This window comes from Falco rusticolus, chromosome 11, assembly GCF_015220075.1.
Source record: "Falco rusticolus isolate bFalRus1 chromosome 11, bFalRus1.pri, whole genome shotgun sequence".
Taxonomy (NCBI): domain Eukaryota; kingdom Metazoa; phylum Chordata; class Aves; order Falconiformes; family Falconidae; genus Falco; species Falco rusticolus.
The window spans coordinates 19,577,565-19,605,326 of NC_051197.1; the positions used below are offsets into that span (position 1 = coordinate 19,577,565).

Here is a 27,762-nt window from a genome sequence, read left to right on the forward strand (position 1 = left end):
CCTGCTTTTGGCACTCCAGGGTCAGCTTCTGCTGTGACCTTTAGGAAAACCTGCCACAGACAAACACATCTCATGGTTAGGAAAAGAACAGGTACAATAACCTGACCTCTGGAACACTATCCTTTGATGTAACAGGAAAAATTTAGATACCTTTTCAGTATTCTTGCTTATTACAGAACCCGAGGTCTCTTATGAAATAGCTCAGAAAATAAAGAAAGGAACAAACTAAGATACAAAGACAGACAGATTTCAGTCTAATGAGTGATTCACCACAAGGCTAACATGAGGTAAGGCTTGGATCCTTTCTCTATGCCCATCCCAAAGACTTTCTGAGTGTGCCACAGCATATGTGACTAGGTTTTGAAGGGAACATTAGGAATTAGGATGATTAAAAATTTAAGAACAGGAACTGTCTCAGAAAACATTTTGGGGACTGATGGTGATCAGCAGGTATTTTAGTTTGTCTCTTACCTCTTCAAGCGGTGTGTCTGAAACTCCAAAACTGCTGAGTCCAAGGTCATCCAATGTTTCCTCCAGTTCTCTGAAGAGACTGGCATAAGATCTCTGTTTAAAGTGTTTATTGGGCAAAAGGTAAATGAGTTCTTGTCCAATGCTTTCAATTAATTTTGCTTCTGGGATATGATGATGAATAACTTCTGCTAGCTCATTCAGATCTCCTGTGAAAAGTCAAAACAGTGTTTAAAGAATGAATATTTAAGCACGATTTCAAAAGCTGTTGTTTGCACTATACAAAAGGGGACTGTTATATTACTTAACTCACAAATATCTCAGTTAATTCTGTACTAGACTGGGCTATATTGTTAATCGTGCTCTGGAACTATGTAGCAGGAAACTATTTCAGGTCTGTTAATAATGCACAACAAAATCATCAGGAATATCTACTTCAGTTCTTCAATTACGTAGAAAAGCCAAAACATTTTTTCTGAGAAAGCCAATTTCCTTTGCTTTAGATATGTTTCAGTTTTCATTAACAAATTACAAATTTTGGTACAGAGTAGTTAAAACTCAGTCTACACTTCTAAAGCACACAAACTTCCAATTCATCACCTGTGCCTGAGACCACATATACATCAAAAAGGGGCAATGGTAATCAAAAGCACAAAGAAACCTTATTAAATTTATGTTACAATACAATACAGATGTCAGACATGACACAAGTACTGAAAAAGTGGGCCTCAGCAACACTGATCTGTAAGATGAGATTGCAGCATAACTGGAGACACAGCTATGCATTGGAATGCCAAACATCCCAGTTCTTACCATCCAGTTCCTGCTCTGGAGCTCCTTCTTTATCCCTGTGTGCACAGCTGGAGCAGGAGCAGGAGCACTGAGATCCACAGCTACAAAATGACTAGCACGGACAAGCAACAGATACAAAGATAAAAGTGCTTCAGATACATGCAAAACAGGATGTAAGGGTAGTTCAGTCTCCGAATGGCTTGAGTCAGTGAAAAATATGTGGTATCTGGAGCATCTTGAGCATGTTATACTGAAAGTCATCTGAGGACTGGATTAAGCAACGCAGAAAACATAAATCAACCTGCATAAAGCATATCTGTCTGTTCTAAATTGCATGCAAAACACCTGGGGAAATGCGATCATCAGTGCCCATGAGTATACAGATCATGATACTAAGAATAGAAGCACTACTAATAGCAGAAGGAATCCAGATCCCTGCTTCTCAAGCTGTCCAAGGCTGGTTTAGCTACAAATTAATGTAGACTCTTCAGGTTACTCTTCAGTAACTGAGCTAGTTACTAGACTACACCATGTTTCCAACCAGTGTACTGCAAAGGCAAACATCAGAAAGACTTGTATCTGGACAAAGGCAACTTGGTTGGTAAAAGTTCAGACACGCTTAACTGACAAGAATGAACTACAAACCACTGAGGGCTTCAAATCCACCTATTATTTTCACCTGTCTGGCTGAATACATATTTAGAAAACCAGAGAAGATTTTTACAGAGACTCAGGTATCCATATAGTTTCCTGAGGTGTCATCAAATTTTCTCATTGCTTTCTTCATTTTTAAGCCTCAGGCAGCACTTAACTGCTTTCTACCTTGGTGCAGTGCATGAATACGAATAACTGTTTTTCAGATTACATGCGCAGGAAGGGAGCTACATACTTACTGAAGCCCTTCCAGTTCTGGTATTTCTCATCTTGCGAACAAGAGTGAGATAGAAGCCAGACCCAAAGCGGTTCTTTAGGAATACAGGAGAGCCTGAGCAGAAGAGTCTTCCTTGGGATATGATGGCTACTCTGTCTCCAAGGATGTCTGCTTCATCCATGTGATGGGTTGAAAGGATGATGGTTCTGCCTAGAAGGAACAAGGAGGAATGTACAAGGCATGGAATTTCTCTGGAACTCAAAACTGTGCTTAGTTTTTTGGCAATTAATGCAGGGGTTTTCTGCACCACAGCCAGGTCCCAGGTTGCCACATCCATAGGTATCTGTTCAAAGAATCTTGTTTGTTTGTATTCTTATCCCACTACTCATGACAGCAGGCACATGCTGCATCTATGACGGGTTTTGAAAGAAAACCCAAACAATTTCCACTCTCAGATCTGTTACCTGAGCGATACTTCAGCAGAAGATCCCAGATAGATCGCCTGGAATATGGATCAACTCCAGAAGTGGGCTCATCCAAGACTACCACTTTTGCTTCACCCACAAAAGCAATGGCAACAGACAGTTTCCTTTGCATTCCACCTGCCAGAGGACAGACACATCCAGGAGTCTGAGATGAGATGTATGAGTATGTGGCAGGGATGTAATCAACACTGCTTTTCAGTGCAGGGACAAATCGATACAGTAAAACAAAATCATCCTCAGACAAATCTTTCTACAATGTAAATCAACACTCACATTCTTCTCCTGAAGTTCAGAACAGCTCATTCAAAATTTTATTATTTTTTAAACATATTTTTCATCAACACATTGCATTTTCTGCTTCTGACAAGAAGCAAAAGCAGGAAGGTATGTGAAACTAGCCAACTTTTATAGTTGCAATCAGGACAAATCATAGAGTATTGTATTTGGAGTACTGATCGAAACAGTAGAGCAGCATGATAGTATAATATTTCATTTGCCTTGAAATAATAGAACATTGTATTTTGGTTTTTTCTTACATTGATAGATTATATTTTTTATATAGTCATTTAAAAATAACAGCTTTAAGTATATTTGAATTTGTTGTGTATTTATAAGAAACAGAAGCTTTAGGGACAGGTTGTGCCAGCTTTACTATTTGCACAGTCCTATTTACTCTTCGAGAGTAAAGACCTCCCCAGTGCACAGTGATATGTCAGAATATGGCCTCAAACATGTTATTCAAACAGTAATTGCCTAAAGACAAAGAAAAGGCAACAGAAAAAAATATCTTAGAACAATCCTGTGGGCACCTGACAAATTCTGAGCCTCTTCATTCCTTTTGTGGGTGAGGCCTATGTCTTCTAGCATTGTTTCCAACTCTTGCTCAGCTTCATCCCTGGATCTCCCTTTCAGCTGAGAATAAAACAAGATGTGCTCTGCTACAGTAAGGCTGCAAAATGAGACAGAAAGGCACCAAGGCAATTGAAATGAACAAGATTTTTTTCCCAAGCAGCCATAAATTCACTCTAGCTTTATCTTGCTAAAGGAAGAAAAGCGGCTTTAAATCTGGATCACAGGTCTTTGGTATCAACACACTTCACTCAGATGTCACAAGCTCTTTCTCTGCCTTTTCAAAGCAGAACGTGCTACTATAGGAACAGGTATATCAGGCCTCAAGCTATCCATTTATGGGAATAAATGGGAACTAACACGAGCTGCATTAAGGAAAAGAGTCTGCTGTTGAGATGAACATGAACTGATGGCAGTGAAGCTGAAAATCACCTGAGAAGGTAGTAGTAGATGGTCGGGTGGTAGTGCATAATGGGTGTAGAAATAGCCTGCTACTGTGCTGTTGGCTCAGGTTTTTTTTGCTTTAGGAGGCCTAAATCATAGTGCATGAATCCCAGCCTGAACTCCTGCTAACCCACAGTGCTACAGAAAACACCAGGAGCACTGCCATTTTCCTTGGAAACTTTGTTCCCAGCTAAACGATGCAGGAGAATTCTACTGGAGAAGGGTAACACCTACACTATGTCTGCGTTAAAGAGCTGGAGAATTGCCTCTGAGATACATCTGCTGCCAGCACAGCGAGAGAAACAAGACAGGCTTTGGGGATGTGTCAAGCATGCAGACTGGGACCCTTGTTCTGAAAGCTAGTATGGACTGATACTTACTGATTGAATAAGATGTTGTACTGGGGGCACATGCCTAATCTGTGCCGAATGGAGTCCATGTGAGTCTGAATATCCAGGCCGCCAATCAGCACAGTTCCAGAGGTGGGTGGGAAAAGGCCTGTCAGTATCGACCTGGGAAAATAAAATGAGGAAATTCCCACTCCCCTATATTTCTGTGCCAGATTCAGAAGATGCATTACATCATTCCACTAGATGGAGCATGATGACTTCTTACTATGAGTCTTGAAACAACTCCAATTAAAAGCTTATATAAAAATACTCTTGCTCTGCTACAGTGAGAATCTTGTGGCTCTGCTAACGTAATTTTTGATACACCTGTCTGTATGGTTCTGGCATGCATTAAAAAACTGTTTGAGTCAGCTTCTCTGTTTCAGAGTAGTTCAGCATACTACATCACCCCCATGTACAAATGTGTCTAAAATGAAACCTACTAGGACTGAGATAGAGAATAATGGTTTGAGGTCTCTAGCCATGCCGATTCATGCCCTACACTTTCATCTTCTGTAAAATGGAAGGGGGCCAAATGTTATGCTGCAAATGGGTGGAACCTGTTACTAGATTTTAATGAAGAATGTTTTTTTCAGTTCTGAAAATTTCAAAGCAATAGAAATTTTTATTTTTATCAAGAGAACAGAAAAACAATAGAAAATTTACAAAACATTTCAGCAGATTAGAATGTTTTATTTTGGGTTGAACATATTTCTTGCAGAACAATTAAAAAAATTAAAAGGCAATTTAAGGTGTGTTTCAAATAAAAGTCTCTTTAAACTGAAAAACCTAAAGTGTTCTGCTGGGAAAAATCAAAATGAAACACTTCATTTCTTTCAGCATTTGGTGAACTTGTCACAGACTCATGAATTGTTTTGTTCACCAATTGATCCTATTTTGCCAAATAAAGTTCTGCCTATGTATGAAAATTAAATGTATATGTATGCAAATTAAACATTCCTAAAGTCCAGCTTCCCGAGACACTGGGGTCTAGGATTAGAGAAACATTTTATTCTGGACATGGATCTTGCATATATGTAACCATTTTGCCTAAAGAGGGCCTATATTTTGTACTCTTTTCCACACAGACCAAAAAGTCTGACTGAGTTCAAGTCAGAGAAACCAAGAACACAAGGAGTGCGGTAGCTTTCAAATCTTCAGCTCTTTCAGCCAGAAGATCCTTCTCCCTCTTCATCTGTTGGGAACTTGGCCATGGGAAATTAATTACGGGGGTTGGGGGGCGGGGGGATTACTTCCTTCTCTCTAGACTTTCACTTGTTTTGTGTCCCCACTGCCTCCCTCTCAGGGTTTTAGTTAATCTCCTCTTTGCCTAGGGGCAGCATTTCCCTTCTGGAAGAACCTTGATGTTGTGTGTCAGGCTAGCTGCAGAGGTGGTAGAGGAAAGAGTGGAGAAGACTTCCTCAGGACAGCAACAGAGCACTGCCCTGGATTTGCTTCTAAAATACAGACTTACATGGTGGTTGTCTTTCCTGCTCCATTGTGACCAAGGAAGGCTGTGATCTGGCCCTCATAAAAGGTGATATTCATGCCATCTACTGCTGGCTTGGGCCTGTTGGCAAAAATCTTCACCAGGTTCTGAATGCATACTCCTGGAATCAATCCCGTTGGCTCAGGCTCAAAGAAGGTATTTACTTGAAAGGCAAGAAATCAAGAATGAAAAAAGAATAAAAGCACATGTTTTAATCCCAGTTCTGATGATGACACATCAATAAGTGCAGAAGCAACAGCACATACCCAGTAAAACCCAGCACCACATGCCAGGGCCAGGTTCTCTAGACACACCGGTACCAAACTGAGGCAAGATATCTAACTGCAGTGCAATTTATTTAGATCCACCCACGTATCAATGACAGGAGAAGCAGAGCCCAGAACTGTAATGGTCTGTGGAGAGGTAACTCATTGGATCAGGTGAAGCTGAACATGCTTTCTGTTTTCATTGTGTAGCAGGAAGATTATTTGGGATTGTTGTCTGTAGATACTTAGATAGGCTGAGGGATTACATTAAACAAGCAGCAAGTTGCCTTTCTAGCCAGGCTGAAATCTGCCATTCAAATCATTTGCCCAGCTGTGCATTCTTTTACCATGATGCTTTAAAAAAAACAACATTTGCCTTTAATCCTGGTAGGTGAAATATACCCCCTTGCTGAGGCCAGCTCAAGACTTAGGCAATACCTAACATGAGCACTACACGGGATGTCTTTCTCTCCAGATTAAAAATGCATTATTGTAAATAGCACCATCAGGATGTTTTATTGCATCAGCTTCTAGACAAAACAAACTTCCTTTGAAGTAAATTAAGCCCTTGGGCAATGTGAATTATGGAAGTTAAGAAACTTAAACTAAAGACCCTGTCCACTTTTGTTTACACAGAATGCTCAAGGCTTTGTAGGGAGGCTTGTTTTGCAACTGCAGTTTACTTAAATTGTTCAGTACCCAGCAGGCCTGTGTGGAGAGCAGCCAATGCCATCTGGGTGAAACCAGCCCCACCTCCATCAGTGGCTTGTATGACAGACATTATAAACAATACTCAGGAAAATGTCCTGAATATGTCATACATGAGAGAGCTGTGTATACTACAGAGCATCTGAAATAATTTATCTAGAATGGGTAGCTTTATTTTAAATAAAATTATGTTTATGACAAACTTTTCTTTTGCTTTGTGAAGAAATCTAGGTTTCGTTTTACTTTACTGGGCCAACAAACATCCTTGTATTCACAAAAGTTCACATGGAGTCTGGCTAGATAGTTATGCATATATTGGAAACTGAGGTACTGTCCTTGGTTTTGTATCTATCACAAGCATAATTCATACTTGCCTTCAAGACTCACTGACAAGTTCTGACATAAATTCTCCGATGATCTCCCTCAGTACCTGCTTTGCATCACCTGAATGACACTGGTGGAGGGTTGAGCTCACTTTTTTTGTGACTCATATTTCTCTATTCTGAACCTGTTCCCTCAGTGCAATTTTGGGCCTTTTAGGTCTTTCTTCAGAGATGGCAGTATTTGTGGGAGATGTGGATGGGGCTTTGGTGAAAGCTCTGCTTAAAGCATATGAAGTAATTTGGACAGATTTATGGTGTGTCTTCCCTGCTCTGCTAATTCATGCTAGTATTGGACTGCATAGAGTTAAGCCATTAGAACTACTCTCCATTTCCCATCCCATTACTCTCATATGAAGCACTAGCTCTTACATGAAGCCATTTTGGAAACTCTCCTTGACCTATACCAGGTCTGTTCCTGGCTTCTCCAGTCTCCCAGTTCCTGTGTGGCTGGCTGAAAGGGAAGGCAGTTTTTTGTGCGCAGTGACAGGCAAAGCCCTTCCTCTGGCCATGGAGCCGCTGGAATCTGGGAGCTGACGAGTACAGCACCACAAAGATAAGGCAGTACTAGGAGAAGACTGGCTGAAATAACCTTTGCCCTCTGCCTCTCTCTTCTTTTGAAGTCCTGTCCTGTTTTCATTCATCCTGAATGCATGTTTTCAGTGCCTACGTGAGGAGTTCTCATGACCCTAGCTTTTATCTCTAGCTTTTCAAGAGAGTCGGAGTGGGCTCAGAGCTGTCAGTGCAGTTACTTTTGCTACAGAATCCACATGCATTCCTCTGAGCATCATATACAGAAAACTCCTCTGGCTCCCCACAAAGGAAGACATTAGGAATTGAAAACAAGGCAGGTCATTCAGGAATTCTTAGGTGGTGGCTAATGTCAGCATCAGAAAAGGCTGCAGACACATAGCACTTCAGATAAATCCCTTTGAAACCTGCCTTTCCCTATAGATGCAAGACACACTAAAGTTGCGGGGGAGGGTGTGTGTGGGTGTGTGTGTGTCTAGGAGGGAAGAACATTCCTCTCAGCATAAGTATTTTTATTGAAGTAATGGCTCTCTTTAATTCTAAGAAGTCAATGTATGTGTGTCTGAGGCTTCCCTCAGCATGAACACTAACTTGCCATAGAAACAGCCTGCATTTGCACAGTAAAAAACAAGTTACAGATCTCTTCTACAAGGCAGCTCTCTTACACATGGTGGCTAAAATATTGTAAGGAACTGTGAGGGTAGAGGAATCAGTAAGAGGGTAGCTGGGACAGTCAGTGCCTCTCCTGAGATTAGCTCTGGCAGTGGTATGCTATCCCCTGTAGCCTACTGGGCTCTTGGACTCCAATCACTCCTATGCCTAGTTTGTTATGAAGTACAGTGAGTATAGTATCTCCGAAGTACTCAGATTTCTCTCTTTCCTTACTATTAATTTCATCTTTGTCCTGGACATCTGTCTTAGGCTTCCCCTGCTTGACGGGTTGTTTTTCTTGTTTGTGTTTACATTGTTTGTTTTTACCATCCTTTGCCCCCTGGTTGTCAGTCTTTGCTTCTGGCTTTTCAGGTTCTTCAGATTTCTTTGTTCTGATTTCATTTTCTTCCATTTCCATGACCTTCTGATCCACACAGCCTTCTGACTCTGGGCTTTTTTCTATATAAACCAAAAGTAACCAACATTTAATTAACAAAAATTTAATTTCCTCTTATCTCTAGAGGTGCTTTGAGGAAGGAGGTAGTCCTAAGCTGTGAACTCTCCAAGAGCATTAATCATCAGTGCTTTACTTGGGTTAAGAACACAGTACTCAAAGCCATCTAGCTTAAAATCTGCTTCACAGTGTTAGGAACAGATATTTAAGGAAGACAACTGACGATTTTGCAATTATAGACTCAGAGTAGAAGATCCAGACTAATATTAAGTACATGCTTTATATTTTTGTCCATGCAGCTCTAGACCAAGTTCTTCATCACATGAAGAGAAAGGTCCTACAAACATTTCCCAGACTTACAGGGGGTGAGAGGAAGAAAAACAAAATGAAAAATTTAAATAAAAAGCAAACTGCTAAACTGCTGTTTAGATTAAGAGACTAGCTCCAGGCCAGAGTGAATGAGCTGGTGTTAACATTTGTACAAGAATTTTTGGCTTTCCAATTTGGTCTTAGACCTTGTCACACAGAGGAAAACAGTCACACAAAATCACTAATAGGGACAGGCTTGAAGCAGCAAGAACAGTGATGTAAGAAGAGGGAACCTATGTAAACAGGAAACTGTTTATATAACACAAATTCAAGCTGGCAGCCTAGAGTGCAACTAGCACAATTGTAACTTATCAGATGGCCTAGGACTTAATTTTGTTGTGAAATCTCACCAAAACCTTCTGCTCTAAGATGTTTTAGCCCATAAAATTGTGTAAAATTACCTGGTGCTCAAACAGCAACATAAACAAGCTCATCACTTCACCTAAAATGGCAGTGGGAGATACAAAAGTGCACTGAAAGAGGCAGTTTTAAAAGTACCAAGATAATTTACATATTTAGCTTCATTTTCAGCTGTACATTTGCATTCTGACATTCTTACCCCGTTTTCTTCCCAACACATTAACGAGTTATGATAGATTAAGACAATGCTTAGTATTGGCCTTGAAGGAAAGATATGAGCTGAGAAAAGTTCTAAAGTAGTTCCTGTAAGCTGAGGCACTGAAGACTCTTAGCTCTTCAAACAGGTAAAAATCACGTGTCTCCTACAAAGGAATTAATCAGACACGACCTTTCCAACTGTCCCTGCTTTAGATAATGCAAGGCAATGTTTTGTAGAAGGGAGGAATAATTTATATCAGAAAGGACTTCCAAAGATCTCCAGTTCAATCCTCAAAAAATAGGGCCACTTTAGATCACAGGAACTACCTCCAAAAATGGAGATTTCACAAACTTTCTGAGCAATTTGTTCCAGCATTCTAACTACCTTCACAATAAATAATTGTTTTCTTATGTTGAATCAGAATTCCTGTTTTCCAGCTTATATCCATTGCCTCTCATGCTTCCACTAGGCACATCGGAGAAGTCTAGCTCTTAGCTTTCTTAAGGCTAAGCAGACCCAGCTCTCTCAGCATCTCCTCATACGTTATATGCACCAGCTCCTAATCAACTTGGTGGCTCTTTACTGAGCTCCCTCCAGTAACTCTATGTCTTCCTTCCAAAGAGGATCCCCAAAGTGGACAACACAGTACTCCAGATGCAGTCTCAAAAGTGCTGACTGGAAGGGAAGAATCACTTCCCTTGAACTGATGGCTATACTCTTGCTAATAAAGTTCAGGATGCATCTGGTCTTCTTGGCTACACAGACACAATTGATGGCTCATGTTCAAAATGTTGTCAACAAGACCTTTTCTACAAAGCTTCCAGCCAGCCAGGTGGTGGCCAGTTTGTGTTGTCCTGTGGAGTTATTCCATCCCAGACACAGTATTATGCATCTACTTTTGTTGAACTCCATGAAGTTCCTATAAAGCCGTGTTTCCAGCCTGCTGAGGTCCCTCTGAAGAGCTGCCCTGCACTCCACTGTTCCCTCCAATTTGGTATCTTCCACAAACTTGCTTATAATGTCCTCTATCCCGTCACTCAGGCTGTTAATAAAGTCATTAATAACAGTATTAAGTCCAGCGTCAGTCCTTGTACGACTGCTGCAACTAATACGTGGTCCCCAGTTATGCTTTGTACTGCTGATCATAATCCTTTGCACCCAAGAGTTCAGTCAGTTTTCTACTCACTTTAGTGTCCACTCAAGCAGCCTCTATCTCCTCAATTTGGCTATCACAATACTATGCGAATTTGTACTAAAGCCCTTGCTAAACTCAAGTTAAATGGCATCCACTGCTCTCCCTTTGTCCATTGATCCAGTCATCGCAGAAGAAAATCAGACTGGTTAGGCAAGATTTACTCTTGGTAAAACCACATTCATTATTACCTATCACTTTGTCCTTCACGTTCTTGGGAATGGCTTCCAGAAAGATCTATCTCTTAATCTTACCAGAGACTGATAAGCATCATCAGAACTAGGATGAGAGCTGTGAAATGGACTGCAAGATAGCTCCATTTTTTCTCAACAGCGAGCTGTTAGATCAGCTCAGCTTTCTGAGGTAGTGTCACCTACAAAATAAACTCTAGGCTTCAATTAAGTAAAATGTCTTATCCAAGTAACCTAAAAAATGCTACTAAAGCCTCATAAAATAAATGAAATAAGGCAATAAAGTAGTAGCCATGAACTTTTCTGTTGCTGACCTACCTGAGCAACTGAATATTGTGGGGTTTTCAAGCCTTCTCACAACCATTAGTTTGGGTACCAAGAAACTGTGAGTCCACCTTGTATTGGAAGTATAGTAAAGAACACATAGAACTTACAAGGCATTAAGATAACTGGAAAATAAATTTCGTTTCTACTAAATTTAGGCTTACACTAAATAAATAGAAAACGTTAAAATACTGTATGTAACTGTGCTCCAAATCTGAGATATTCAAAGGAGCTCTGGTGTAGGATATGCCCAAATTCCACTGAAAAGTTGCTGAGATGTAGTGGCTGACATCTTATCTGGGTCTTCAGAAATTCTGCATTCATCTACAAACATGCTCCAGGTCCTCCTTTGGCTCTTTCCTCCTCCTTCCTATACAGTCAAATTCTAATCTGATGGCAGCATTTGTGAAGCTGAAGCAGGTAACAGACTCCATAATGTCTAAAAATCCTCTACCATTCTGAATACTCTCACAGAAAGTCAAAAGGAAAATCTGGTCATTCCCTCAGAATGCACAGCCTCTTCAAAAAAACCAGCAATGTTATAACCTCCTCTTTTCTGATCAATACCTGTGAGCAGTGGACTTCACAGGAAGGATTAACTCCCTTCTGGTTTATAGGTATCAACCTGAGATCGGACTGCCTTAGCAGCAGTCTGTCTGAGTTGACGAAAGGTAAGACTGCTAATGAGAAGACTGAAGAAATTATTTCTTCATCTGTCATTTTGATTGATATCACTGTTACCTTGTAAATTTAAGCCAGACTTCAGAACACTACCTTCAAAAAGCCTTTATCCCAGTCATCAGTCTGCATTAATTCCTATTTACATACAATCACCTACATGTTGTTCTTAACTAATCCAGTATCAATGCACAGAAAAAAATCTGCAGAAGCAGGAATTCTGTACTCATTCAAGTTGGTCCAAGGGTGTCATAAATTTTGATCTTGCTTACAAAACCAAAGTAAACAGACTTAAATTACTATTAAACTAGACAGAAAAGAATCAGGTTGAGAAAGATGGGGGAGCCTCAGCATAAGTAAGATCAACATTGTATTTCATTTTGACTCATTTCACAAATGCTGTGTTGAGCAGTAAGGACTCCTTGAATGTCTCAAAGAGTGTTAGTTAGAGAGCGGGGGTTTGATGTTGCTAGCTAACTCATGCCTTAAAGGCTCTCAGATGGAACAGTGACTCACCTCTAATAACTCTAATAATAGCAGGCCACTCCAAGTTCAAAGGCACCTGCTGAGATTCCCAGTGTATGGCTGTCTCTAATCTTTGGAGCAGCTCAGGTAATGGAAATGTTATGCAGTCACCTCTAAGCGGATCAGTGGTTTTGAAGGTATTTCTCAACACTGAAGTTTTAAAAAAACTCACCATCAGCAGTTGCTGTTTTCTCAGCTTTTGGGTTTCTAGAGCCAAGCCAATAAGATTCCTGCACAGGGAAATACCAGGGCTGTGGTAGCCCATAGTCCCCTAAAACAGAAATAAGCAGGTAAAGTGCACTTCATAAAGACATTCCTCAGTAGGCATAAATTCATCTAGGCAAAGCCTGAGCTATAATTATATACACCTTGCATATCAGAAGGTCAAACCATCCACCTGACAGAACAGATTTTGTTTGCATATAGTTCTTTTTCTTTTAGACAGGAGTAAAACACTCAAAAAACATGTGATCTGATTTGCCTTACTTTTTCTTAAGTAGAATGTGGTTTAATTACAGAATGAAGCTACTCCTTACACAGGGACAATTTGAATCCTCACTAACCAGTCAACAGCTGTCAAGGAACACCCTGACTGCTTAAGATGGGATCCCAGCCCCACTCAGGGATTTTCTTTTAAGGCCCACTTAACACTTGAGGGTTGACATGAGTGAAAAGCTTATTATATTTACACTTATCACCCTGGGCCTGAATTCACAACTGGCAATGAGAAAAGAGACTCTGGCTGTTACTTCAGCACACAGCTTTGCAGGAAAAGTGACAACAGAGTAATCCTTTTCTTAAGGAGAAATGGGCTTTTTGGTCACACGTTAATTGTTTTGAAAAGAAAAAGTACAGTAACATTATCAGTTCTTGTCAGGTCAGACCAGAGTTAGTACAAGTCAATACTGCTGTCCTGGATCATATTGCTTTATAGAATGCAGGGATTTGAGCTACTATGTTTACAACTGTCATCCTTGGGAACCCGGATGTTATTGGCCTTGTGCTACTCTTGCAAAATAAGCAAAGGGAATTTGTGATGCTCACTCAAAGATGGTCAGGTTTTCCATACCGAAAACCACTGTTCATGAAAGCGTCTGCCTATTTCTGGCTTACCAAAAGTACCCTGTATTTCTGGCAACCACTTGTGCTCCCATTAATGCACACAAATGCTCTGTCTGCATCCATAAGCAGTTTTCCTTGCACTTGTTATGGACTGGATTATACCTCTTTGAAGCTGGTGGCTAAAACAACCGCTTCTCATTCAGGATGAATGCAAAATCCAAGGGAACTCCATTATGAAGCAGAATGCTCAAATAGCCAAAGGACCAGTGTGCCAATGGGTGGCTGGTTGCAGAGAAAACTCGAGCAAGAGCTGAACCATATGTTTCAAAGGATTAGCTAGGGAACTCATATAGTAACCTCAAAGACTACAGCATTGATTTGGTAGGTCTTCATGTGTGTGACAGAAATGCTATGAGAAATTCTACAGAAACAGAGGAACAGAAAGCCAAGGAGACACTCAGAGCAAATATTGGGAAGAACTGAAGCTAATGAATAGAAGTCCTGAGAGGCATTAATTTTGTGTAAAATGCTGGCTGAAAAAAACACCAAGTGGGATCCATGAGCAAAGAAACCCATCTTATTTAATTCCTGCTGTATTCATTGAAATGTATGTTGTTTGTGCATTCTTTTTTAAATAGAGAGTTAAACAGGGTTGCAACACAGGCATCTCTAAAGAGGAGCTTCTAGGAAAGTTACTGCACATCATCTTTGAAAATAAGTATGCCAAAATTGCATTAAAATTCTTTGTGAGGACACATTTCTTAAAAACTTTACAGGCATTAATTTGGTGTAGCATAGCTCACTTTGGTAGGGACAGAAACAAAGCAGTCTTACAGTAATATGTTAATTTTGAAGCAAAAAATCCTCATCTAAAACCATTTAACAAACCCTTCTTTTCTTGACTTGGATTAACTGTTGTGATATGTGCAGAAAAGCACCATACTCCCTTATCCATCATTAGTTTCCCTTCACAGCTAAAAAATCTGCAAGGTCTCAAATTCTGAGTAACCAGTCAAGCAAAAAGTGAGGTTTTATTTTGTTTTTAAAAAAAAGAAAAAAAGAGAAAAAAGCAATCTGCCAAGAAACACATCCTGGAACTGTAGTTCACATGTAGGAGTAATAAATTAATGAAAAGAAAAGAAAGCTCACTTGCTTGTACAGCATAAGAATCTGCATTTATTATATTGTAATAATATTCAATAAGAACATAATAATTTAAGCTACAAGGACAAACCATTTTGTCATAAAAAGTTCCCAAACTTTGTAACTGATAACAAAGGAAATCCTTCTGTGAACTCGCACTAGAACTAGGACTCCCATTTAGAAATAAAATACATCCACATAGGAACTTTCACAGCTGTCTAGGACACAATATTCACCTCAGGAAATCATACTATCCTTTAAAAAACAGGTGGCCTAATGTGGCCATAGTATTATGTGAACTAGGACTGTTATTTCTATATTTTCAAAAAATTTAAAAATTCTCACTAGATATGGTTGAAACTTCTCAAAAGAAAAATATACACACAAATTGGCTTTTAACAGATGATATTTTGATAATTATTTTCTATTTAAATTTCAAAAGGACCAGTAATGTTATCCTCCTCACTCTTTCCTCCTTTTCAGGACTAAAATAAGAGAAAGGAAAAACAAAAGAGAGAAAAGTGGAAGTCCTTAATAAATCAGTGGTGCTATACTGGATAAGACTCACAATCTGCAATGTCAAATACCCTTTTCCTGACAGAAATACTCAGTGATTAGACTAACACATTTTATAACAAATACCACTACCTTGTATGAATCAGAAATCGACATACCTGGAAAAACATTATCAAAATACCAAGAAAGTACTCCATAAATAAAAGCGTCACAAAGCATCATTTTAATGGAAAAAAGAAAACTATATTCATCTCCTTCCAAGGGACTGGTTCTGATGTTACCCCACTGTAGGCCAAGACCTTGCTCTTCATAGCGTGACAAATATTCTGTACCAAAACCAAAAGCTACTTGAGAAAGCAAACTCTGGAATAAAGAAAAAAATATATTCAACTCAGAGGGACATTTTGTAAAGCAAGCACAAAAAACCAATGACCTTCAGGGACTGGACTTCAAAACTGATAATGCCTAACAACTGATCAGGAAAAAGCGTTTTCACACTATATTGGACCCGGATATTTAATCCTCTGAATGGCAGCAATTCTAAGCAGTATTTAGCCATAACAGACTGAATTAAACCTTGGCTGTACTTTCTTTAGCTACTAGGTAACCTTCACAGCTTGTTTTTTCCCATTGATGTCTCTGTTCTGAAAATACTGTAGATGCATCTAGAAATCTGCAGTGTACACCTTTGCCTACCATGGAGAAAGAAAATATTTCCTGAGTATATGGGGCAGGGCCACTATTGAGGATCGAGGCAGAAAGTACACCAGATGCTCAGGATAAGGAAAACCACAACCAACCCCTCCCTTGGTGTGTCTGCTACCTGGTTCTCACACAACAAACCAATAAAACAGTACAGGATTCAAACATCCTTTTCAATGTTGTATTGCAAAAAAAGAGCAAGAAATGATATAGAGCTGTTTCACAGGATATGTAGTTCAGCCAGGAATGTCAGATCTTAGGAAAATGAGGGGACAAGAGGGATCCCGACAGCAACTCTCAGTGAAGCATTATCATAGTGGGCTAAGTAAAAAAATATTTAGTTTTCAGCAATACATTCATCATTCAATTAATTTACTTGTTCTTAAAAAAAAATTGTTTTTCTTCAGGCCCCTGACACATGGACAGCCCACCCCTTATCATCCCTTGTAATTAGCTCTTCTTTGAAGACCAACCTCTGAACAATAAAAGACTAAATGTAACAGGAACAGAGAAAAATATTCATGATTTCTGGCCAGCAAATATCCTTTCTTACCAGAATGTCTCCTCCTCCACTTTAGGAGGAGGAGAAAGTTGTCTTTATGCTTAGACTGTGCACTAGTCTCAAGATTTCTTCCCAAATCAGAACTTGTAAGAGGCCAACCCTACTCATTTCCTGACTTAATGACAGGATCAAACTTTGCAATTATCGCCTTACTTGGTAGAACTACATCTATACAGTACATCAATTAAGCATGCTGATTCACAGCCATATTTACACTTAGTTATAGCCTTTAAAGTGTTTTGTTTTCTTTTTCATTACATTTCCTAGTGCAAGAGGAAAAGACAGTACTTCTCTTTTACCAAGGTTGGTAGAATGCTCAGCAGAGATGGGGAGAGTGGATTCAAACACCTGCTCCCCTTTCCTGATCCACTGAGCAATGGAAAATCACTTTAAGTTCACAGTTCCATTTCAAAAAACAGCAAGAAGTTTCCACCTCCACTGAACTGTTATGTTTTTTACCTATAATGGAAGACAACCAACAAGGAAGCACTGCATGGAGAATGTCCACAACTTCTTACGCAGAAGGTATTTCTACAGAACTTTGGTACTTGGGTTTAAATCCTAATTCTGTTCAGGTAAAGAAGGAATGTGAACCTGAGGTCTTCTCATCCTTAGACATTACCCTGTTAATTAGGTTATGGCACGCGAGAAAGATAACTGTCCCCATTTTGTGAATTGCCTTTGTATATATTAAACATAGCTGAAGTTTATAAGGAAGTGTTAAAAATTTTTTGAACATTATGATAATCTCCTAGCATTCAAAAAGTAAAATAATTTTTACTGAGTTTTCTAAAAGCCATGAAAATATCTCTTGGTCAGTAGGTCTGCTTATTCACTTGCAATCCCTAATTATTTGAGAGAGATTCAGAGGTCTCCCTCTCTGGATCAAAAAAGCAGAGAGGAAGAGAGAGGTGTGCAATGCTTTGTTACTTACATATGCATAGTGAGGGCAGCTAAAGTTTGAACCCAAAGATACCATAAAATCTGTGAAAGACTTACTGCTAGGATCTTCAGATTAATAGTCATGTGGTCTTGCCAGACAAAGCAGACAATGTGGGGCAGGTACAAGGTGAAGTAGATGACACCACTGCAGGCAGCTGCTAGATTTGCTTTGGAGAAGAAGGTGCTGAACAAGAAACACTGCATTATGGTGGCTGTGATGAACGTCAGTAGGAATAGAAACAAGAGAAGTGGACTGCTATAATGTAGTACTTGTCCAAACTGTAAGCAAAAGGAAAACAGAAAAATTTAGAAGTACTGCCACTTTCTGAACTAGCAGGAAAGGTCAGAATTGCTATTGACATGTAACATGTAATAGGCCAGTCTTCCTTACCTGATATGACTTCTAACTCTCTCAGGCAGTAGTTTCAACACCTGAGATCATTACAGTAACAAATCCTTCAACTAACTTGATCCCTGCTCCTGGATTGTGATTTCAGGTTAGTACAACTGGCTGTGGAGTTCATATTCATATTTGATGACTGAATTAAGATCATAACTGCTTGAAAACAGACATTCTGTCCCTGTCTTAATAAGCAAATGATTCCAAGCATGATGTGCCTGCTTGGAAATTCATACACTGTAAATAAAACTATTTGAACTATCATAATAAATTTTCATTGATCTCCTCTCATCTTCTCCTCAATCCACTTGCTCAATGTGCAGGAAAGACAATGTAAGGAAGTCCAACAAAATGCATCTTCATAAAAAAAACCAAAAACCAAAATCCAAAAAAAGCCCCAGGAAAATTATAGAGTTTCTGCACATACATGGTATTCAGACTCCAGAAGCTTATCACAGCTGAGGAATCCAAGTGTAGTTTCTCAGAGATCCTTCCGTACTAACTAACCCACAGAGTGAACTTTAATGGACCTTTCTTCTTTAGAGCTTTTGTAGATTAAATGTTCCCTCTCAAGAAGAGCATGTACTGCTGCTGATTATTTATTTACTCTTAAAAAACAATGCTGAGATCTATTTATTAGGCTCAACTTTGTTCTGACCCTTATATAAGGCTCAAATAGATCAATAAAGCCCTAAACAGGTCTCAATATTGTTGCAATGTCCCAGTGGGCCTCTAAGACCGATTTCTTTATCAACAGTGATACAATCTCTCCTAAGAATGTATTTACAAAGGTGCGTCACACAGGCACAGCGAAATCCAGTAAAGGAAGCAAATTACAGGTATAAGCACATTCCTCTCTGGTATTAACTACCTCCTCATTTTTAATTAAACCAGTGTAGCACATAAAGTAAGCTTTCTCTATCCACCCAAGCTGTAATGGAACTGCAAGTAACTAGGATTCATCAGGGCAGGCTGATAAGATAGAGGAGATTGAACCCTAACTATACATTTATACCAATACCAGTTCCCCATATCAGAAAAGATGCAAGGGCATTATTCCTTATCAAAATGTAAAGCTTTATATAACTAAATATAGCAGCCAGGAGGAGCTTGGTTCTCAGGTAACAGAGGTAAGAGGTAGTCCTTAGAGACAACATCCAAACTGTCCTGAAAAGTTAGAAAAATTACAGAAATTACAGAAATTCTGAGTCACAGAGCTAAAAGATTTTTGGTTTTGGCTTTTGTTTGTTTTGGGTTTTTTTTCAGACTGTCCTGTAAGTTCTGCCCTTGCAGTCTCCTTTTCCATTGAAATAGTGGCATCAATTCTAAGCAGGCAAGCACTGAATATTATAAATGAATCACCTATGGTGAATTAAGAAATTAAAATTCTTCATATTATGATCCCTTCTATTTAAAGAAAATTATTATTTCTTGAGAGATCTGCCTCTGTCTACAGGAAATAAAATATACAGAGTAATCAGCTTGATGTACTGTTCTGGGGGGGATACCACAATAAATCTTCCTAGTGAATTTATCTTTCTGTCTCTGCCAAGTGCTAGTGCTGTCATTAGGTCTGCTTAGAAGAATGTGCCTGCTGCCTGCTGTGATCAGAAGAGGCCACCAGCCATTCATATTCCCTATGAATGGCTACTGTTCTTTCTCAACAGCAAACTAGTATCAACAGTACAAACACAACGGTGAGTTTGAGAGTAGCGATCCTTACCATAATCAGTGCTGTGAGGAGGAAGGTGCTCACAGCCATCACGACAAAGCTGTCTAGGAACCAAGTGCACCAAATCACCCCATTAGTTATACCCCGGTTCTTCATAGCCTCTTTCAGACGCATTTCTTTCTCCAGCACTATACTCTTCACAGTCATGGAAACTGAATATATCCAAGCTAGCACCATGAAGATGGGAAAGGCGCGGTTTAAGGTGATCATGAAGCTACCAAAGCAAGAAGGGAGAAATGAATTAAATTTAGGTAAAACAATGAAATATTGACATGAAAAGCATGAACAAAAAGGAAAAGGAGTAGAGAAGAATGGATTTGTTAAAACGGGCTGGAAATTCTCAGTCTAAACGTCAACAACACATTGTTCACACATTGTGAAGTTCACGAGCAACCTGAAAATTAATGAACTAATGGTTGCTACACTCCCGTGAGACAGACAAATGTTATTTTTATTTTACAAAGAGGTTCTGAGGGTTACTGAAGGCTACAAAATGTGGTGACTCATGAAAACACCTCTCTCTTCACAGTGAATTGCCATAATGCTTTTACTATGATGTACAAGGAATATCTTCAGACATATTCTAACTTTAACAATTTGGCTATGTCACTGTCTTCTTATGCTCCCCAGATTCACTGGCAAAATAATTAAACAAATTAACCGTTAGAAGCATCAGATGTTGCCAGAAAAGCTGCTGAAATTCATACAAACCATGACTGGGGGAATGCGTTGGGAATATTTCACACAGTACCACTTCCAAAATGGCAGCGCTGGGACAGGCTGCTGTGAGTTGCCCTTCATGTACTGTGATGAAGATGCTGCTCCCCCTCTGTCCCTCCCCCCAGGCTCTATGGCGGTTCAGCCATGGCAGATGCTTCTTGGTAAAGCACTGCCCCAAGTGTGCTGTCACGGTGAGAAAGAAATTTTGGGGTGATAAAGCTGAACACATTTTCTATGAATTTGGGATTGCAATTTTCCAATGAAATTATGATGAAAACCAAATGCAGTTGATTCTTTAAAGGCCAAAAGCTTAGAGCTGTTAAAACCAAAAGGGAGCAAAAAGCCTTCAGCTTCCTAAATATGACCCCTACAGAACTACATTTTTTCCGTATGCTATCCTAGCTATTCCATTGTCAAAACAAATGGAAAATCTTAACTTTTTCACCAAAAATTCCTGAAAAGCAATCTGGCCTGCTGAAACAAAGCTAAGCTTTGGCATTTTGCCTGTTGGCAGACACATGTAACCCAGCACTAGGCCTGCATAGCACAGCATACGTTTGCCATGACAATGCACTTGCTTCACTTAAGGAGGCTCTCTGCAGATGCAATCACTGGGGTTGGATATCAGCCCTGAATTGTGCATGGCTGCTGCAGGCTTCAGAGACCTTTTGCACAGATAGGGTTTCTGCCTCTGCAGTATTCTCAGTGGGTAGGAAATAAACAGCAGGCCCACCAGGGTGATATTTTGTCAGACTAACAGGTAATGACCAGTGGGAACGACAGATCAAATTATGTATGTCTGCAATCTGCTGTTATCTGAATTATTAGCATTTGCCTGCACAGAGCACACCAATAGAACTATGAAATTATTTTTATAGTGCTTTTTTTTGTTTGTTTGAAGTTTTTTGTTTGTTTGGGTTTGGGGTTTTTTTGGTTCTTGGAGTGAAATGTATACCAAGACAGTCACAAATTGTAGCACTGGAACAGGTACAACATGAACGGGGAAGAGGTACCACTTCATATAATCTGAAACACCCACGCTGTTTCAGGCAGTGCTAAAGGAGGAATCACAGCATCCACAGCCCCACTGCCTCTGTGCAGCCGTGAAATCTCCACACCCAGGAGCAAGCCTCTCTTTCTTCATTACAGAAAAACAAACCACCTCTTTCTCCTTTAGCTTCTTCATTCTGTTCTTCCCAGGGAAAGAAACTCCTGGTGTCTGCAGTAATGAACTGCAGACACAGTCCTGGAATCCTTTGCTAGATTAATATGAGATTTAAGACAAAAACCAGTCAATCTGCATAAAAAACATGGACAGGCATTAGGGAGAAGAAGGTTAGAGAACACCAGGTTATTGTTGAAAACTGTAGCATCCACTAGGGAAGGGGAGAGAGCTGATGTTAACAGAAACCAATGCCATATATCCAGTTTGATTGCAGATACTAGTCATGTAGTTATAAACAGAATCCTGTTTAGAGTTGTAGTTAGGATCTTGAAAGGAAAGAGTCTTAGGAGCCTAAATTGTCTTGGGATTCTGCAAAGCCTGTAGGTGTCTTCAAGGAACAAAACCTACAGCTTTGGGTACTACCATATCTAGATATGATGAAGTCTATGGTTAGGGTTTCATAACACACTTGAAGAGACTGGGTTTGTTTGATTCCTCAAGACTCACAGAGATAGCAAGAAAGGTACCAATTCCATTGGGACAACCATTTTCTGTTCCATTTCTTCTTAGGAAATGATTCTTTGGATCTAAAGAAAGTGGGGTTTAGAGATGTAGTTAGAGAAAAGCTTACTGCACTCCAAGGGATTCTGCACAGGTAACTGAAGGAGGCAGTCTTTGTTTTAACATGGTTCAGTGCTTTGTGTTCAGTTTTGTCACACACACACTGGTCATATGCTATAGCATGAGACTTAGTTTTAGTTAGAAAAAAACTTTTTAGGAGATTACATTTTTTTCTGGCTCCTGTGTAATCACAGGGGTAGTTCCAGGGCTGACATTGTTATAATTGTTAGAATCGGGGTGCCCTGCTGACAACAGATTCTCATCTGTAATCAATATTAAGGTTTCAGTTATTATTATTGCCTGGAAAAGTAAGGCCAAAAAGACCCGGATTATTTTTTGGAAATTGGAAGAAAACTGCTGCTTTGAAGGGGCCAGTGTTTTGTGTTCATTTTAAGTCTGGACACTAGTTGCCTGGATGCAACAAAGGCCAAGACTGGGATTAGGTGTAGAATCTTGGCAAAACTGGCTTCTGGATTCTGGGTTACAGCAGGATAAGGAAAAGAACAAATTAATTCAGTTATGTCTCAGTTATTGCTCTTGCATATATACCTTAGGACTAGGGTTAGAACTGGTGCTTGAGAGTCTTGAAGCACCCAGCAATCCAAGTATTCATCAGATTTGAGACAAACTGCTTTTACTCACACATCATCCACAAAACATGGATATGGCATTTGCTGCAGATAAATTCCTAATGGCACTTCAGTGTTGGTCTGGGTCTTTATAATCCCATGCTCAATCATGTCTTGGAGATATGCAAAGCCTCCCCAGATATACCGTAAATCATCCACAGGATCAGCTCTTGGACCAGGATCCCAGTACCTCAAAAAAAAAAAAATCACATGGAAATCATTTGGGTAAACAGTGGTTTTAGGAGAAGGGCAGGGGATAAATATTAATAGATACATCTTAGCTACTGAAATTGTAGAGGCACTGCCTGGAATTGTCTTTTCTAAATTTTGGTCTGTCAGACCACATTGCTTGAGAAAGTATATGACCTCCAAGGTTATTTTGTTTCCTTTAATTTTCTCTACACTGACACAGAATAGCAATTTTGGCCAAAAATGTACATAAATTAACAGAGTAGCTGTTCCAGAATAGAAATAACTGTATTTGGAATACAGTATCCTTGGAGATTAAACTGAAACAGCTGGATTGCAACTACCAGCCACCATTATATTCCTCTATGTAGACAATCCTGAGAAATTATTCCTGCTATTCCTTTAAGTGAGTCCATTTGAGAGGGACTTGAGGAGGAAAAGTAGAGAAGTTCTACTGTCCAGGTGGAGGACAGCTGGGTCACAAACCATGTAGGACCTCCTTGTCTGTCTCTCCAAGTGATGGAGCCAACTAAAAACTTAAGCAGATTACTGAATAGATTCTGAGCAGTCTCATTCACTTTGCCATGTATCCATGAACCTACTCACTGCCTGGCCTAACTGTCACAAGAGTGATACCACTTGTGTACCTGGTAACTGGAGATGGATTCTGCACTGCATTACACTATTGTGAATACAGTTCTATTTCATGCACGTATCTAATGCAGGTTCTAATATCCTTATGTCTCTCATATTCATGTTATGGCAGGCAAGAACTGAGAAGGCAAGAACTATCACATACCGGTCTTTGATTTTGTTTGTTTTCTCTACTGCATCTATGTCCATCCGGATCTTGTATGTCACATGTGGTGGAAGACTGCTCGCTGTAGGCTCTATGTCTGGAAAAACCACACCAGCCCAGAATTTGTTTTCCTCCAGCAGATGAAGGGCTTGATGAATCAGTTGAGTTTCATCAAGATAACCTTCAAATTTATCCAAGGTCAAGCACTACAAATAACCATAAAGAGAAAAATCACCTGGGAATAAACTATTAAGAGGTATACATTAAAGCAAACATCAGTAGTTGAAAACAGAAAAAAGAGATAGGTTAATCTGAAGTAGTTGCTATTTTCAGCTTTAAAAGCTTATGCTGAAACCATTAGAAGTTGGCTCTCTCCTCCTTCCTGAAAGATCCTCTATTCTTACTCTAATTCTGATGACAAATTCAAAACACACAGCATTACCAATACCAGCTCAGAAACATCATTCTCCCTAATAAGAACTGTAAACCTCAGATTTAGCATTGCTGTGGTCAATGTGAGTGGATGGAATAATTTTGAAAGCAGCTTATTCCTGACATTTAAGGATTGCCTTACTCCAAGCTCAAGAAACGTCCATCCTGACAAGGAAGAAATCAAGCGAGGGTGGCCACTAAAGCAGGAGCTGTGCTGTAAATTTAAGTATAACATGGCAAATGTAGATGTACCTGTACAAAACATACAGCCAGTACTGGGTTCAGCCAAAGCCTATGGTATCATGTTTACTAATTAGGTAGAATGAAATAATTTAAACAAATATATTTAACTCTAGTTAAGTCACTGCAATCATCCAGCATGGAAACATGAACTCTGCCACTTGGACTATACTTGGAAGTTCCCTCAATAAGGCAAGTATCTGAATTGGAAAGGCTAAAGCTGTAGCACAGATGAGGTCCCAGTATCAGCAACTTTCTTGACAGTCTGCATCCTGGAGATAAAATTAACTCATCTACAAAATATATCTGGCCATGACAGCCTTTTAGCAGTCCAGCTGAATGAAAACACTATCCTTTTTCAAGTTCAGGGACATTGTTTTCAGCTTAGGAAATGCCTGAGTGAACATCAGGGAGCTAAAGGATGACTGATCCATAAGAAAAGCACATTAGCTATGGACTCCAGCAGAAAAGCACTTCATCAAGTGAATTGCTGGGAAAATCAGAGCATAAATTTGAATATTAAAGTCTCTTAGGTATTTAAGCATTTATTCCTATTTAGTGGCAGTCAACTAGTCCATTGATCTTACTGATAATATTGTGTTGCTACTAAATTCTGACATGTGATTAACTTGCTGGCTTAAGTAAACATGCTTTGGCTATCTCAATAATAAAATGTAGCTTCCCCTTCACAGCAAATAGCCTTCTTTCTTAGTCTCTGTCATTACTGTGAAATGTATTATTATCACTCCATATGCAAGACACCAAATCATCAAAATCTAAGCCCTTTACGTCCCCCTATTTAATTCCTACTTAACAGGCATTGTAAGACAACAAGATTGTGAACCCTACAAACTCTATCATTAGTTATGTGTAGAATTACAGACTTATGTTTGTACATTTAGCTTCCCCCCCCCCCCCCCTCCAGAATTGGCAAGACATTACTAAAGAGTAGAATTATTTAACCTCCTGATGGACTGAGAAGATACTTATTGAATTTCCTCGCCTCATAAAATTCCAGGAGGCTAACTTGTTTGATCTGATTTTCTTGATCATCTCTCCCTGGTCAACAACCGACAGTTACTCCACATCAAATTGCTTATGCCAGCAGCTTGTTATTTAATGGGCAGACATCTTGAGGACTCCTTTAGGTAACCTTTTGTTGTGATAAATCATGCTCTGTTTCCTTTAAAACCTGAAGTATCACAGTTTAACGGGATCTATATGAAAATACATTTTTAGCTGGCAGCAAAATAAAATAGTGCTTAAACTGATAACTTTTTTAGTTTGTAGCTTTACTTTTCCTGGTGTTTTGCAAATGTTCATTCTCCTACTTTGCTTTACAAAATTAAACTCTATAGATTTTCATATCAGAAAGAAAAATAAGGCAGAAAAACTTTCTGGTTTGTATGCCAGAACAGATATTGAATTAGACTGATGGCTCAGGTTGTATTAATTTTTGGGGGATACATTTATCCCACATAGTTAACAAAGATCTGGAAATCAGTTTAGTTCTTGCCAAAGTGTCAGCGTTTCCACAGCAAAGTCCTGCTTCGGAACTGTGCCTTTGCAGCGTCTGGAGGACTGTTTGCTGTTTCTTTGTTATGAGAAATAATTTCAAGGTATTTGTTGCAGCTGCAGAAGAACTCATGTAGCTCTCCAGGGGAATGGCACTGGCAAAGTACTGACAGACAACTGATTTGTCTAGATTTTCACTGCAGAATAGACAGTGTCTGAACTGGGCTGAGGAGCAGTTCAGGGGTCCTTATCCAGGGGTCCAGTCAAGGAAGCAGCAAGTGTTCAGAACAGAAAACACAAATGGTTATAGAAATTCTGCATTAGTAGAATAAAACTGAGGCTTGTGTAAGAACATAGGCTAAGACACCAGTGTTGCAATAATTCACAGAGTTAAAAGAGATTTTATATTGTAATCTACTAGCCAAAAGCTAGAATTTCTTTCTTGTAACATCTTAACTTCACTTGTATTCAAAACAAAGACTGCTCTGCTTAGTTTTTTTTTCAGTGAATTGCAACACAGCTTGTGCCTTCATAAACTTCACTGTATCAAAATTCATCAAGCACTTGGGGAAATTTATTTCAGATCTTCTCCCAGTAATTATTTAACAATTTAAAATGGTCCAATGAAGATGGGAAAAATAAAACTAAATACAAAGTGCAGGTTTGAAAGATAAAACCAGAAAATAATAAGTATAGAGAGGGGACCAGGAAGCTCTCACGAACAGTTTAGCTATTCTGTGGCCTAAGGTAATCAGGGAAGAACAGGAAATTCTTGGGGTGGTGAGGGTGAGCAGCCACTGCACAATTTGTGGGATTCTCAGCTGCATCAGAACAGTTTGCAGCAGAGATCTGGAGTCTCCAAAGATAGTTGCTGGCAGCACACCTCTCCTCATTGTCCCTGAAAGAGAGCTATTTGTTTCCATTGTGCCTGGCACAGTGTGAAAACAATCTCAAAGGCTAACAACTCAGTGTAAACACCAGACTTAAAAGAATACGCTCATTACAAAGAACTTCAGGACACAAAGATCTATTGCCAGGTACAGTAACTGCCCTGATGTTCCAGCCGTGGATGTTCCAGCACAGACCTGCTGCAAGCGATATATTTCACTCAGCTTAAGTAAGAAATAATTCCGCTGACATGATGCAAAAAGATCACCAAAAGAACCAGCAGAGCTTTGTGCAAAAGTTTTATTGTTCCCTCTTGCCATAGCTATAGGAATGCAGATAAACTCTCAGTTCCTGCCTTCTTGCAGGGGACGAATGGTCTTTTAGACTGAAATGGATTGGAATTAGGAGAGCTAGGCTTGGTTTTGTTGCCTACAACTAGTACCAATTTTCACTGTGAGCTTGAGGCTCTGCTTGTTTAACCATTAAATAAAAACTCAATATTTACTTTTATTTCAGAGATGTTTGTAAGATGTAATTAATCTCTATAAAGACTCTGACCCTCATATGGCAGATGCTAAGTGTTGAGTTCCCAAGTATTAATATTACTGCCAACAGCAATGTTTTTTTAAATTCTTGGGCTTAATCTGCAACATTGCAGGGTCTGTGTTCATAAGTTTACAAAGAAGAGTTGGCATTTCATTTATCTAACTGAGCAGGAATCCACTCCATCTCAGGTCTAGTTCCAAACACATCTTTACCTCTGGATCAGAAATGTAATGGATAAAAAACCAAACCAAACCAAACTGCTCTGGGAAGGAACGGATGCAGCAGTTTGCCTAGTCCTCTAAAAAATATAACCTTTTTTGCTCTGGACTTAGAATGAACCTGAT

At 39.4% G+C, this 27,762-nt stretch overlaps 1 protein-coding gene across 4 annotated transcripts in view; it reads right to left on the reverse strand.

Moving 5' to 3' along the window:
* The window catches only part of ABCA4 (ATP binding cassette subfamily A member 4), an 84,290-nt gene that overhangs the window by 23,529 nt on the left and 32,999 nt on the right, over positions 1 to 27,762 (reverse strand). For 3 of the 4 annotated variants that reach the window (XM_037404342.1, XM_037404340.1, XM_037404341.1), the window contains 15 exons: positions 23,798 to 24,003; positions 22,823 to 22,999; positions 19,666 to 19,888; positions 17,600 to 17,821; positions 15,495 to 15,699; positions 12,788 to 12,886; positions 8,558 to 8,782; positions 5,773 to 5,950; positions 4,290 to 4,421; positions 3,426 to 3,565; positions 2,596 to 2,733; positions 2,154 to 2,341; positions 1,282 to 1,372; positions 472 to 677; positions 2 to 50 (listed from right to left, as the gene is read on the reverse strand). In XM_037404342.1, coding sequence (XP_037260239.1) covers positions 2 to 50; positions 472 to 677; positions 1,282 to 1,372; positions 2,154 to 2,341; positions 2,596 to 2,733; positions 3,426 to 3,565; positions 4,290 to 4,421; positions 5,773 to 5,950; positions 8,558 to 8,782; positions 12,788 to 12,886; positions 15,495 to 15,699; positions 17,600 to 17,821; positions 19,666 to 19,888; positions 22,823 to 22,999; positions 23,798 to 24,003 — 2,479 coding nt within the window. The remainder of the gene's footprint in view (position 1; positions 51 to 471; positions 678 to 1,281; positions 1,373 to 2,153; positions 2,342 to 2,595; positions 2,734 to 3,425; positions 3,566 to 4,289; positions 4,422 to 5,772; positions 5,951 to 8,557; positions 8,783 to 12,787; positions 12,887 to 15,494; positions 15,700 to 17,599; positions 17,822 to 19,665; positions 19,889 to 22,822; positions 23,000 to 23,797; positions 24,004 to 27,762) is intronic. The other variant, XM_037404343.1, reaches the window with a different exon arrangement.